Genomic DNA, 13,474 nt, shown 5'->3' with positions numbered 1-13,474 from the left:
AACAGAAGCTCAGTGTAAGTTCTTTCATTTTTAATAGCATGTGCACTGAGATGCTATTAGTTACAGCACACGTACATGTAGCTGAGAGGTTCACTACACATTCAGCAGTTCGGTAACCTAACGCCTTGGAATAGGATGACAAATGAACTACATTACAAGTTACTGATATGATTTATATTGCAGTAGTTTACCGCTCAAGATAATTTTGCTTCAAAAAAGCATTTTACATCCAAATCTATACGTTTAATGCATTATTAGCTGTACAGAGGCCTCTTTAGTACTAATTTTGTTCTGATTCAACACTGCTTCTCCTCTTTTGAGCCCTGACAGAGCTGACTTTTTTGGTCCCGGCTATGAAAGCCTTTTTGTCCTGAAAGGACCTTGGCTAAAGGAGGTGGAGAGCAGGTTGGGCCGTACCCTGCCAGGGTCAAGATTGGATTTCTTCACCTTGCGGTCATGTATAATTCAGCCTGGGAGACCTGGATCACCTGGAGAGAGACACACAAGAAAAGGATGTGTCCAAAGTGACAGAGGAGCCAAAGAGGAGGAGAAGAGGACAAAGAAGAAGGAAGAAAGAGGCTGGCAGAGTATGGAGGAGGTGGTGAAGAAACGGCCAATTATCTCTGCTAGAGAAAGAGGTCAGTATAAGAAGTGTGTATATGCCTCTGTCTGTGTGTGTGTGTGTGTGTGTGTGTGTGTATGTGTCTGCAGATACACATGGACCGTATTATAGTGGTTTTGCTGTGAAATCTCTCACTGCATTTTACAGTTATTGCTCCATACATTTTTTGGCATTTCTACATTGTTTAAAATCCATTCCCAAACAAGCAGAGGAAGAGCGTTAAAATGCAAAACCATAGAAAACAAGTCAAAGAGCTGCATATGGAAATCATCAGAGACAATACAGTCAAAGAGCGGTGGGTGTGCTATACTGCTGCTTAGAGCTGAATCTGTTGCATCATCTTCATCACCGTCCTCATCGTCCTCCTCTCAATGTCAGGCCCGGGCCCTGGACGATACGCTCTGCCCTCTACAGTTGGCTACATCAACCATGACTTCACCAAGCCCAGCAGCCCCGCCTACACTTTCCACAGCCGTATGAGCAGTGCCAGTGAGTTCTTGCAAACCAAATCACATGTAAATCTTATAGTCTGCATCTTTTATCTGTTATATCGGTTGCAGTGGCCCAGTTTTTACTTACAGAGTTCATTAAGAGTTCATGTTACAGTAACTTTATTGTGTTAAATACATTTCTAGAATTGATTCAGAGCATTTCATGAGGTCAAAAGGTGTCTTTGGATGAATCTTTGTGTTATTTTATTTTCTGTAGTGGTCTCTGTGGACTCCAGCCCAGGACCAAGGTACCACATTGATGCCAAAGTCACCCGATTTGGCCGAATAGACACCCCATCTTACTCCATTTTGGGCAGAGGGAGGCGCACAGGTGATAGAGGTAATACAGAAAAGACAATAATAGAAAAGAAGAATTGTCCTAACCAATTTATGCTTGTAGGTGAGCCCTTCCAGACTCCAGGGCCAGGTGCCTACAGCCCAGAGAAGGCTCCACCGCTCAACTCTCACCGCAGACCACCATCCTATACCATCAGCACACGCACCAGATATCGCTCTGTGGATGCTGTGCCAGCACCCAACAGGTGAAGGCAGAAGGACATACATAGATTAAAAGATACTGCTGGTGATATTCTATATTTTTCTTACTGTCAACAAATCCCACAGAAAAGCAAAATCCAACACTGAACTGAACCTGCTACTAATAAGTATTATCTGTATGGCTAAAGCCTGATAGACTGTAGCTCATTGCATTGTGCCATAGAGTTCAAAACTATTAAAAACACATACATGAGATGACATGTTGTCTTATTGTAATGAACATGGGCACTGTCATTTATTTTGAGTCAATCCCATGTACAGTAAATCGTGTGCTGCTGTAAATATTCACTGGTACACCAAATGTGTATTCATCCACTGCTGAAAAAAAGTTTCCTAAGAAATGCACTACTTACTCCTATTTGAGTAACTTTTTCTAAAAATTACAGTGCTCAGCTGTTTAGGGATGTCATTTAGCTTTTAAAGAAATCAAAATATAGTTTTGTAACCTGTTTATGTCTTCAGAGGAAAGAATGGGCTGCTTTTTTAAATTAAACACACTCAAAAAGAGTTTCTCAAAAAAACCCTTTTTCTTGGTTTTTGGTTTAAGTTATTTTAAGTTATTTCATGGCAATCTATCCAATAGTTTCAAGACATGTCAATCAAAACCTCAAATGTCAACCTCATGGTGGAGTAACGAGAAATCAGGTGATCATTGCAGTCATTAGGATACATTGTAAGGGCACCATGGATGTCTGTACAAAATTTCATGGCAATCCATCGAATAGTTGTTGAAATATGTTGGTCTGGACCAAAGAGGTGGATTGACCTACAGGCCGACAGACAGACAGGCCAACCTTATCCTTTAAATCTGAGATCAAAGTCTCTGAAGCTCAACCTAAATATTGTCTTCTTCACCCCATCAGCTACATTCTTCCTAATGTGCTGGGCTGTCAGGTTCCCCACAAACCCTCCAGTGCCAGCTACAGCTTCTCAGGCCGGAGGAAGGTCGGAGCTCCCTCTGAAGACCTCTCCAAGAGCCCCGGACCAGGAAAATACAATAGCACCAACCCGGACATTTACCGCCAGCGTCAGCCCTGCTTCTCCATGCAAAGGAGGACTAAGAAGCCAAATTGTTCCTCTGTTATTCCTGGCCCAGGCACGTACAGTCCAGAGAAGTTTCATGTGCACCTTCCCAAAGCACCGTCCTTCACTCTGGGTGTCAGGCACTCTGAGTTTGTCACCCCACTTGTGGTGGATGTGATTGACTGACGGCACTGTAGATTGATTTTAAATGCGTTGTTTTTATTAAATTAAAAAGGTAGTAAAACATCTCTGAAATGGGTCAAAAAATTGGTCAGAAATTGTTAATAACAATAATTATTACAATGTAATAATAAATAAATAATAACAATTTAACTGGAAAATCTGATTGTACACTGTACAGATAATATCCATATATTCATTCATAAATAAAACAAAATAACAGTGACTTTTGCTGGCATTGTTTGTGCAGTTAAAAGAACAACAAGTACGTGTTCAGTTCTTATGTTTCACTTCACTGGACGCTCAGAAGGAGTGAGAGGGAGAGGGAGTATTAACAGTTTTGTTCATGGTGTAGTGATTTCTACAGGTGAGCTCCAGGCGCTGCACTCGCCCAGACCCAGCAGGTCCTTAGCGCACACCTGGAACATGTAGGTCCTTCCTGACGCCAGCTTCAGCTCAACCTTGGTGTCCTCAAATGGAGGCAGCTGGAAGAGAAGATGTAAATTAAAACATCATCTGTATTATTTTCACATCTAAACATAGCAGCTATATGAGGGGACAGCTGGACTGCTGTCCAATTAATACTTGGAAATATTTTGTGATACCACTTTCTGATAAGTCCTAGTTTGTAAAGGGTTTCTAAGTTGTAACTAAAGTATTTTTTTAATAATCATTTAGTAATGTTTTCTAGATTAGTTATAAGCCATTAATAAAAACAACTTTAGGGTTGCCAGGTGGTGAAAAATCCTTCTGGTTGGTGTTTATCCTTTACATTTGGTAATAATGCATTTATAAATGTTGGTAATCATTAAAAATACTTCACACAGAAGCAATAAAGTCTGCGGTTAGATGTGTTAGTTATTGATACATAGATTTTGGTACAGATGATTCAAACTCTACCCCAGGAGGATAAACACCTGCCAGAAGAATTCTTCTCAACCTGGCATCCCAAAAGTTGGACTTATTAAGGGCACAACTGATGTAAGAAGAATTAGCATTAAATTATTTATTATCCATTATTAAACCATTAGTGACAAGTTACAAACCCTTTATAAAAAGTTATCTTTTGTAGAAAAAGTAGTACTATAATTGTTGGTGAAACACTAGCTTCTGAAGACTTTAGGATTTGTTGTTAAGCCCAATATTTCTGTTTTACAGCTAACAGAGTTACTACAAAATTAAAGTATTATGTGCACAACACTGTTTAGTTGAAAGGACTTAGGACTTGGGACTTCCACAGACAAAGGGACTTTTTAAAACTTTCAAAGTGGAACATTATTTTTGAGGTTGACTGAGAAATCTAGGTAATTCTGAACTTCCACATTTGGTATCTGTGCATGTGTCAGAGATACTTTTTAGTCACATTGTTGTGACAAAATCATCATTTAGCAGCTTTGATGAAGATTATTCTTACTTTGACAGACTGTGTTTTGCCCCTGTTTTCCCACTGGTATTGTAAGTGGTATTGTAGGGGGAAGATGTCCAGGTTAGCCCAAGTAGGGGGAGGAGACCACTCCACCGACAAGTTTCTGAAGTTTTTAAAATGCTGGGTGGAAACCACGATGTCTACGGGGGGATCTGGTTTCACTACAGAGAGAAAGAAAGACAGAGAAAGCAACATTTAACAATCACAAAGGTGAAAATCATCATATCAAGTTAAGTAGAGAAATTGTGTTTCTATCAATACTGATGCCACATATTCATCATATATTCATATATATCATTTCAGTTCTCACCAATCTCCTCCAACATAAAACTGCTTAGATGGGAGCTGCTTCCGACAGAATAAACTGCTGTGATGTTGATGATATAGTCAGTGAGAAGCTTTAAATCGGGCAGGTGGCAGTGCCAGAGCTGAAATACAAAAATACAACATATTATAATATAATATCCACAAAAAAAAAAGCAGAAATTGGATTATGTGTGCACACTAACAACTTGTTCATTTGTTTGCAAAACTTCATGGTAAAAACAAGTAATACTGCTCCACACATCTCTAACCAGGCAGACTTGTTTGTGGTTTATCACAGCTATTAGGGGGAATGTGAACAGGGATTTTCCAAAATTAAAGCCTGTAAGCTTTGTGTGGAGAGTTTTTGGATCAACAAATACACTTACAACCTTGAAAACTGCATCAATTTCATCATAATATTCAGTATAAACATGAGTGATGTGTGCTTGGTTTCATCTTGGCTAAAGGCAAATTGACTGAATTACAGAAAACCCCTCTTCAGTGTATCTGCAGATCACTGCTGCAAAGGTAAATACAGCTGGTACCCGATCAGAGGAGGATGATGCTGGGCTCAGTGCAGAGGATGAGGAGCCGGGTGGGAAGAGCTGGCACTGCTTGATCTCCAGCTGTCTGTTTCTCTCACTGAAAGGGACACATAAACCCATTTACAAAGATATTAATGAGAATAAGCTCCTTAATGACACTTGACAACTGGAGTCTGTCTGTTACTAAAAGAGCTGTTTAGGTCAGCACACAGAAGGAGGTTTTATTTGCTGTATTTACCTGTAGGTGGCAATGTAGTGTGTTGGTGGGGAGTGGGAAGGTTCGGGCCAGGAGCAAAGAGTCCGGTTTGGAAAGCTTGCACACCAACAATGCACTTTTGGAGGAGAGCGAGGACCTGGTGGAAGAAATTGCACTTAGTCACACTGTTTTCATACAAGCTGTTTTATTCTATTTATTTATGTATTTGACAGTGTTAGCCTACAGGGCTAATTTTCATCTGTTGTCCCTGGCCAGATGTTAATAAAGAGTTGACCTAAAATTAGATTGAAATGGCATTCTCTCAAATCCATGGTACATGGTTTTAAGCAATTCATGATATACAAGTAATCCTAACAGAAAAGACAAAGCAAAACTTAACCAAACAAAGGGAAAAAAGTCTAAACTATCACTCCATGCAGGCAGAAAAACATCTAAACCAAAGTGTGAATTTTAATGTGTAATAGAAACAATCACATACATATTACCATTTTGGACAGTCTATTTCCTTGTAATAGTACTAATAATTTATTCAGAGAAAGCTTTTAAGATGCACAAAGTATTTTCCAGAGGCAGCAATGACATATAAACACTGATGTGAGAGGCCTTAAAAACACAGAATTACATTTAAAATTTAAAAAGGCAGCAAATCTTTAGAACATACAACAGAAAAGAGTTAAATCACAACTGAGCTATTGCATTTCCTGATCTTTGATTCATGCATGTTGAAAGCACAAACACACACACACACACACACACACACACACGTTGTCCTAGGTCACTTTCGGAGACATTACATAGACTTACTTTCATTCCCTGGAGACTTACCCTAACCCTAACCCTAAAAATAACCACCAACCCAAAAATCTGCTTTTTTACCAATTAGGGACATGACTTTTGTCCCCAGTTGCACAAGCCGTCCCCAGTCAACTGGTCTTAAGTTTGGTGTGTGTCCCTGAAAGTAAGCCTAGTCATACCCACCTCACCACCCCACCACACACTGTATGCACACTGTTTCAGATTTATACTTACTCGCTGATGTTCCTGCTGCCCTCGGCAGGTGCAGCGCCTGACTTCCAACAACACACACGAGAAGAGTCACAGTGACACACACATTGCCAGCCATCACAGCCATCAGTCCGTCAGACAGGAGAAGTTAATACCTGAGTTCAGTTTGTCTAAATACTTGTGGATATATTATAGTAAAGCCTCACTTATGCAAGATATTGACTACTCTCCTCTATTGCCCCTTTGTTCCTTGCTCTGTTTCTGTCTGTAATGGTCTTTACTTCATTCTATGTGCAAAGTCCAGAGATAATGAGCTGGCTGGTGATTCCTCTCTGTGTGTTGGAGCAGGTTAACTGAGCGCTTTTAAAGGCAGTCCACATCAAAATGAAAGAGGAACTTGCGTCTGCGGGGGTATTACAGCAAAACCTCCTACAGAAAGAACCGTTTTACATTAAGTCTATGCTGATGCGTCAGGTTTCCTTATGTCATACACGTGAATTTGAAACAAAAAAGTTTGTGTCTTACTTGCTTTAATATTGCATTCAGATGGTTTGCAAATAAACGTAATACACAGAAACTCATATGGGACATTTATTAGCTTTAAAAACATTAAAAGAACTTCATTAATGGATACATTACTGCAGTTGGAAAGTGTTGAACAACAAAAGTGAATTAATACCTGTCTGAGGTGCTCTCAGGTACTCTCATCTGCTCATTTTGTGCTCTAAACTGCCCTCTAATGTAAAAATAAGACATAGCAGCTACAGTATTGAACAGTGTGCATAAGTGTGAAAGATCCAGCTCACACTTACATAAGACAGGTCTGATCCTTCTATAGTGTCCAGTTTAACATGATATGACGATCTGCACTTGTGTACAATCACAGTCCAAACTATCAGATATTTTCTCGATTGTGTCTGTGAGGCCACAATATCTTTTTGGTGCTCCATCCAGAAAGGGAGCCGCTGTGGAAGTTCCAGCCCATTGCTGGAGCCCCATCTCTGGGTAAGCTAATACTGCCGAGCCCCCCACTGGACGTCCGCAGGGAGGTGAAAGCCTTGCTGATCCAACTGTTATTTGCCTCCTGGAGATCATTGGTCAGGATTCCCCTCTGGTGCTCCAGCTCCTGTGCGAGTATTACAAAAGATGTATGTGAGAAAAGCAGCATCTTATCATGAATTAGTTTTAGTCCATATTTGTGCAACCAGATGTTGTTATTGTCCATCCATTCACAATTTTTCAAGTTTGTCTTCAAACTATAGTCAGTAAGTAAGTGATGGGATGCAAAATCCACAGTCCTGATTTTAAGGATATATTAAATATATTAAAGAGTTTATCTAAAGTTTGTCTAAAGATCCAGCCGTCAATCAGCCGAAATCAAATCAATATCTTTCAAAGTATTTGTAATATTTTTAGTATAAAATTCCTTCTTTCAGATAAACTTTCAAATACATTTTTGCTTGGGAGGAAGACTGTGGATTTTGACCTCCAATACTTACATTGAAAGTGATCATGAAGGGATCCCTTAATGGTCAGTATGAACAGGAGGAATTATTATAGCAAGAAAAACATGTGTTAATGTTCATTTGGGCACCTGACTGTTGTTTTAAGGAATCTCTTGAATTGGTTATTCTTCTGTTTTTACTTTTTGTACTTTTTTACACTTGATTTTGCTGTGTTTTAGTAATTCATACTCTCCTGTCTTTATTATTTGTAACAATTCTACTTTTATTTATTATTTATCTGGTAATTCCTCTTGTTTTTATGTCTTTGTAAAACATTTTGCAATTTGTTTTTTCAAAGTGCTTTATAAATAAAGTTATTATTATTATTAAAAGTTATTATCAAGACAGACTTGAAAATCCATCCTTTAAAACTCAGATTATGTCAGATCAGCAATAAAGCGTTGGTGAAAGTTCTGTAAGGACGATCCTTTCCGACACGCATCCGTTTATTCATCTGTGTACAATTTTCTCTCATTTCCTCTAACCTTCTCTGTCACTTCTCCTTTCCCAGACTCTGTCAATATGAGTTCTTCATATTCAGAAAAATCAGATGTCACCCTATCTGACCGATGATATTCCTGCTCGTAGCCATCAGTTCTTAGAAGTTAATATCATTGTGTCATTCTGTCTGTCAGACCATTCACTGCTTGTTGCATGACACTCATTAGTTTTTTCAAAACAATTTTTGAGGGCACTATAAATCGGATAAATTTACGCAATCAGAATTCCCACATTCAAATAGAATGATGAACAGTATAGTGCACTAAACAGGGAGTGATTTCACACACTCCACACAGCCCCATTTTCATATTAGCCTGTGCTTAATGAAGATGCTTCACATTGATGAGGTTTAATTGAAGTTAAACTCTTTCTCTGCTAAGAGTCAATCAAATTGATTTGTGCTTAATAAATCAAAATTGGGCATGTAGTTGAAACCAATCAGTTCTTGGGTTTGGGGTTAGGCAGTTCACATATTCGCTGGAAAGTACCCAGAAGCACAAATATTCTGCTAACATTCAATCAAATTGATTTGTGCTTAATAAATTGAAATTGGGCAGGTAGTTGAAACCGCTCAGTTCTTGGGTTTGGGGTTAGACAGTTCACATATTCGCTGGAAAGTACCCAGAAGCACAAATATTCTGCTGTGTGTGTGTGTGTGTGTGTGGGAGAGAGAGAGTGTGTGTGTGTGTGTGTGGGAGAGAGAGAGTGTGTGTGTGTGTGTGTGTGTGTGTGTATGTGTATTGAAGATTTATTTACATGCTTAAAATGTGTATTTGTGACAGAGCATGATTAGCTGCTGTGATCTGACCTGGATCGTGAATGTTTAAATTCCCAGAGTGCGCAAGTCTACCATACTCTTTGTCCAAATATTTTATGCTTGTTGTCTGATAGTCTGATCTTACCTGGATCTTGCATTTGGCCTCCACCATCTGAAGTTTAGTCTGGGCCAACTCCTGCTCCAGCTCCCTAACCTGGGCCTTCAGGGACTCCTTCTCCTGGTCCTCCCTCCTCTGCTCTGCCTCTCTGGGATCTGTGGTGTTCTCATCCCGGCCTGATTCAGCTGTCAGATGGTCCCTTGCTGGCGCTGGTGCTGCTGCTGTCAGAGAGTTCTGACCTGTGGCGGACGGTTCATCCGATTCTACAACGTGTTGACAATGAGGGCAAGCCTTCATGGCGCTCTGCAAAGGCAGAGAGTGAGAATGACAGGCAGAATATTAGACGAGTGCCTAAATAGCGACCACTGACACCCGCTGCTATAAAATGATCCCTAATGAGAAAATAAAGTTGCTGAGGCGTTAACCAGGTTTGAAATGGGTGAACAGATTTTCAGAAAAGGTTGTAAAATCAAACTCTGCAAAATGGTTTTCAAAATTAGATAAAAGGACGAGATAATAGCACGAGGGATGACAGTAGAGCTCCACAGGAGGAGAGCCATTCTTACCTTGAGTGAATCGAACTCTTCTCTGTGGGCGGCCTGCTGCTTCTCCAGACGGTTTGTCAGCTGAGAGCAGATCTGAGCAGAAGGAAGAGCATCTGATTTTAACATCTGGAGTCTTTTTAAGTCTACTTTTCACTTATTCCAATCACATTAACATCAATTCTCTGTACCTGTTTGTAGTCTGCGATGATGCCTGACGACCTCTTGACTTCCTGCTCAGCTTTCTCCAGCTCTCTCCGAAACACCTCCTTTAACTATAAGAAGAGAAGAAAATCTTTTACTCATGCACTCCTACAAATACATTCACACACTATAATGACCATTAAGTGCTTTAAAGTCATCACACATATGGAAGTCTTCACTCTTACCATTGCAGCCTCCTCCTCCTTCCCTCTCTTCTCTTCCTCTGTCGCCTGCAGTCGACGTCTGGTCAACAGAAGGTCTTTGGTGAGTTCGTCCACTTTGTCCTCCGCCTGTAAACAGATAGTGTTTGTGTCAACAAACACAAAGGTTAATAAATCACTGACAAAACATGTACTGTTCTGCAGAAAATCAGAATAAATACTAAACAGTCAGTAAATCTTGCCCTCTATTGCAAGCTTCTGCCACACAACTAGCAAACTTGCACATGAAAATTAAACAACCCCTTTAATTTTGTGATTATGTGTACATCAGAATATTTCAGGCTTTTGTTAAGCCATTTGATGAAACAAATTACACACTTATATCATTACAGTATGATTTCTATATCTTTACATAAAATGACAGCATGTCAGCACTGCAGGCCATTTTATTAGAGTCGGTCTTATCAGTCATTAATAAATGAGTGAGTAATCCTTAATTAAGCTTCCAGAGAGCAGAGAGAGTGTATTCTTTAGGTTTTTACACTACTGGTTTATGGAGAAAAAACGTTCGCAATCACACCTATATATTATGATCCCATGTTACCTAAAACAGGAGAACAACAGTCATAATGATTTCAATGAATGTTGCAGAATATAAAGAATGCAACAGCATTTCTGAATGGTGGGAATTTTTGAACAAATATGGGTTAGATTTAACCCAGAACACCCTCTATATGTACAAAATACAGCTGCAAATATATATATATATATATATATATATATATATATATATGTTCATATGGTGTTTAGGGTGTTTTTACTGCTCTCAAATGTAAAAATGGGCCAAATTTGTCCTGAACAGTAAGGGTTAAAGAAATTTGTGGAAAGACAAAGAAGCAGGTCGAGCACAGAGTTGCTCATGTAGGTTTTATTAGGGTTACACTCCAGACTTTAGAGTTTCTGAAAAATGACCTTCAACAGGTGACTTTGCATTTTATAATTAGACTCTTGTGTCCTTTTTTTTTTGTGTACCTTGTCCAGAGCGTTCCTCAGGGCGACCTTGCTGGTGATCAGTCTGTGGGCCAGGTTGTCGTTCTCCTGCTCCAGTCGGAGGCTGGCCTGCTGAAGCCGACGGTTCTCCTTCTGCAAAACACACAGAACAATCTATCAGAGACTGTGGGACACAACAGAACATCATTCAGACTGTTACAGAAGGGAGATCAGCTCATTTCAGAAAAAAGAAGAGGAGAATACAGCTTTTAGAAATGTAATTCATCATATCTCAAAATGCAGATGAGATTAAAGACTAAAGTTGAAGTTGAGTTTTAAAGAGACAATGGGCTCAAATCTATCAATTTCTAGAGGAAGTCAATAGATTTCTGACCAGGTATTTGTCCAAGGGGTCTTCTTCTTCCTCATCATCCATTATTTGTAGCCGGCTTTCTCCCAGTTTAGCTTTCTTCGTTGGGACCTGAGGGGAGAGAGTCAAGGATAATTAAATACTGTAATATTTTAAAAAAAAAAAACTGTCATATTTGACTGAGCTAAAGAAAGCTATCTCCTCCAAACAGATACGGGTGCAGTGTGAGCGTGACAAATCAAGAACAGGCCCAAAGAGATCAAGATAGGGATAAAGACAAGATAAGAAAGAGTTGAGCACATGGGAGGATGATAATTTAGGATGCATGAAGGAATAATAGTAGAAGGAGGGATTTATTTTTTAAAAGCCTGAAATGACAATTTCCATATCTCAAATATCTAACAATCACAATCCATTTCCACATATCTCCAGTCACAAATCTGTCATAGAGAGGAATGTGTTCTGTGTTACAGTGTGCAGTCTGTTGTGCTCATGCCAGTCAGTTTAGAAAGCGTGGCAAACAGAGAGCATCGACTTCTATGTTTTGTATTTTTTGCATCAGCCTGTCATCATGAATGTAGTAACGCTTCATCTGTTGATAGAAGATAATCTAAATTTTGCACCAATCATTTTTTTAAAGCATTGTGCTGATGCCAAAGTGAAAATAAGCCATTTTCATGCAAACTCAAGATTACTTTAAAGAGAAACCTTGTAGGAGCAGTTCTCTAAAAGCAAAACAATGACATGAATCCATGAAACAGTGAGCCTTACTGTGAACGTAGGTCCTGTTTCCTCCACGAGACAGGCCAGGATCTCCTCCTCACTCATCTGCTCCACAACTTGGGCGTCATACGCCATCATCGTGGACACTTCTTCCATCATCTTGCCTCAATATGCAGCCCCCCCACCCCCCCAAGGAGCTGCTGACACTCACACAATCACAAACCAACGCAGCCTTTGCAGGTAAAGCTTCCAACTCCACTCAGAGAAATCGAGAAAGTCCACCAGGTATGTCGATCACACCAGATAAAGCTCAGGCAGCACACAATCAGACCTCGATCAAACAAATTGAAGTCCAAGATATGAAAATGGCATCTCTTGAGTGAATCAGTAAAGTGAGTTCAGAGAGATGAATTGTTTTTTGTTTTACTCGCATGCGAGAGGTCAGTCAGTCCAGCGGGAGAGTATAAAAACAGATATACTACAAAGTCCAAGTCGTCTTAAAATGAGGAAACTTCTGCAGTCCAAAGGTGAATAACAGAGATATCCCAACAGATAGACACAGTGTAGCTACACTTTCACACACTACAACCTAATAAGTAATAGCCAGAGTCACATACGCACAGTGTCAGGTGAAGGAGTGTGTGTAAACAGGTGAACTGGCATTAACAGGTTCAACAGGGTTTATATGAGACCTGTGAGTATGTGTGAAAGAACGACTTAGACACACCCACTACAGTGCTCACCTACTTATTCTGTCACCTGAATATCTCTTCTCTCTCTCTCTCTCTCTCTCACACACAAACATACACAACCCCCACCTCTAAAATAAATAAAGCCACGTGCCTGATTCTGATTTTGGTGATAATGAGCTCCCACACTGTTTTTTTTCTGTCAAACACTTCACTTATCATCCATTTTCATCCATTCCTTTTGTTCACACTCTTACTGGAGCTGGCACAGATGTGTAAACCTGCCAGACGTCTCAATGATAACAGCAAGTTAAAACACAATGCTGATGTATCAGGAGGGAGTAAAGGATGTGGTATTTGTGATATTTTGCCCCGGGGTGTTTGTGTGACCTGATCTATTATTATCCTGGTTTGAGCAGCCTGACAGGAGAGCAAACGGGTCCAGCAGGTAAAGCGACAGAATACCGGAGCATGAATGCAGAATAACAAAGAAGATTCAGTAGATCCACATGTAAATGACACCTACTTTTCTTCCCCCACT

At 39.8% G+C, this 13,474-nt stretch overlaps 3 protein-coding genes across 3 annotated transcripts; 1 reads left to right on the top strand and 2 right to left on the bottom strand.

Annotated features, from left to right (window-relative positions):
* The first annotated feature begins 484 nt into the window (after window positions 1-484).
* Window positions 485-2,911, top strand: odf3l2a (outer dense fiber of sperm tails 3-like 2a). The gene is made up of 5 exons (XM_067614903.1): window positions 485-638; window positions 1,001-1,111; window positions 1,331-1,444; window positions 1,514-1,655; window positions 2,535-2,911. Exons 1-5 carry the CDS (start codon window positions 590-592, stop codon window positions 2,878-2,880), a joined length of 762 nt encoding a protein of 253 aa, XP_067471004.1. The 5' UTR covers window positions 485-589; the 3' UTR covers window positions 2,881-2,911.
* A 163-nt stretch (window positions 2,912-3,074) lies between these two features.
* ebi3 (Epstein-Barr virus induced 3) lies at window positions 3,075-6,698 on the bottom strand. The gene is made up of 6 exons (XM_067614902.1): window positions 6,398-6,698; window positions 5,390-5,504; window positions 5,152-5,248; window positions 4,611-4,728; window positions 4,289-4,461; window positions 3,075-3,359 (listed from the first exon to the last, which is right to left on the bottom strand). The coding sequence occupies exons 1-6, from the start codon at window positions 6,498-6,500 to the stop codon at window positions 3,219-3,221; spliced, it is 747 nt and encodes a 248-aa protein (XP_067471003.1). The 5' UTR covers window positions 6,501-6,698; the 3' UTR covers window positions 3,075-3,218.
* Window positions 6,699-6,903: 205 nt separating this feature from the next.
* On the bottom strand, window positions 6,904-12,899 carry LOC137199558 (rab GTPase-activating protein 1-like). Its single transcript, XM_067613921.1, has 8 exons — window positions 12,293-12,899; window positions 11,546-11,632; window positions 11,194-11,304; window positions 10,186-10,290; window positions 9,988-10,071; window positions 9,821-9,892; window positions 9,282-9,557; window positions 6,904-7,499 (listed from the first exon to the last, which is right to left on the bottom strand). The coding sequence occupies exons 1-8, from the start codon at window positions 12,401-12,403 to the stop codon at window positions 7,269-7,271; spliced, it is 1,077 nt and encodes a 358-aa protein (XP_067470022.1). The 5' UTR covers window positions 12,404-12,899; the 3' UTR covers window positions 6,904-7,268.
* Between the last annotated feature and the right edge of the window lie 575 nt (window positions 12,900-13,474).

This window comes from Thunnus thynnus, chromosome 16 (genome assembly GCF_963924715.1).
Source record: "Thunnus thynnus chromosome 16, fThuThy2.1, whole genome shotgun sequence".
Taxonomy (NCBI): Eukaryota; Metazoa; Chordata; class Actinopteri; order Scombriformes; family Scombridae; genus Thunnus; species Thunnus thynnus.
Note: the sequence above shows the minus strand (reverse complement) of the source record. Positions and strands in the feature narration are given on the sequence as shown.

Bases quoted from the DNA above. Each gene is read 5' to 3' on its own strand.
- odf3l2a (XM_067614903.1), top strand. From the start codon at position 590: ATGGAGGAGGTGGTGAAGAAACGGCCAATTATCTCTGCTAGAGAAAGA. The intron at 639-1,000 runs GTCAGTATAAGA...TCTCAATGTCAG, and splicing joins TATCTCTGCTAGAGAAAGAG to GCCCGGGCCCTGGACGATAC. The intron at 1,656-2,534 runs GTGAAGGCAGAA...TCACCCCATCAG, and splicing joins GCTGTGCCAGCACCCAACAG to CTACATTCTTCCTAATGTGC.
- ebi3 (XM_067614902.1), bottom strand. From the start codon at position 6,500: ATGGCTGTGATGGCTGGCAATGTGTGTGTCACTGTGACTCTTCTCGTG. The intron at 4,729-5,151 runs GTACCAGCTGTA...TTTGTATTTCAG, and splicing joins CATCATCCTCCTCTGATCGG to CTCTGGCACTGCCACCTGCC. The intron at 4,462-4,610 runs GTGAGAACTGAA...TTCTCTCTGTAG, and splicing joins TTTTATGTTGGAGGAGATTG to TGAAACCAGATCCCCCCGTA.
- LOC137199558 (XM_067613921.1), bottom strand. From the start codon at position 12,403: ATGATGGAAGAAGTGTCCACGATGATGGCGTATGACGCCCAAGTTGTG. The intron at 9,558-9,820 runs GTAAGAATGGCT...CTGCCTTTGCAG, and splicing joins AAGAGTTCGATTCACTCAAG to AGCGCCATGAAGGCTTGCCC. The intron at 7,500-9,281 runs GTAAGATCAGAC...ATACTCGCACAG, and splicing joins AGGCCAAATGCAAGATCCAG to GAGCTGGAGCACCAGAGGGG.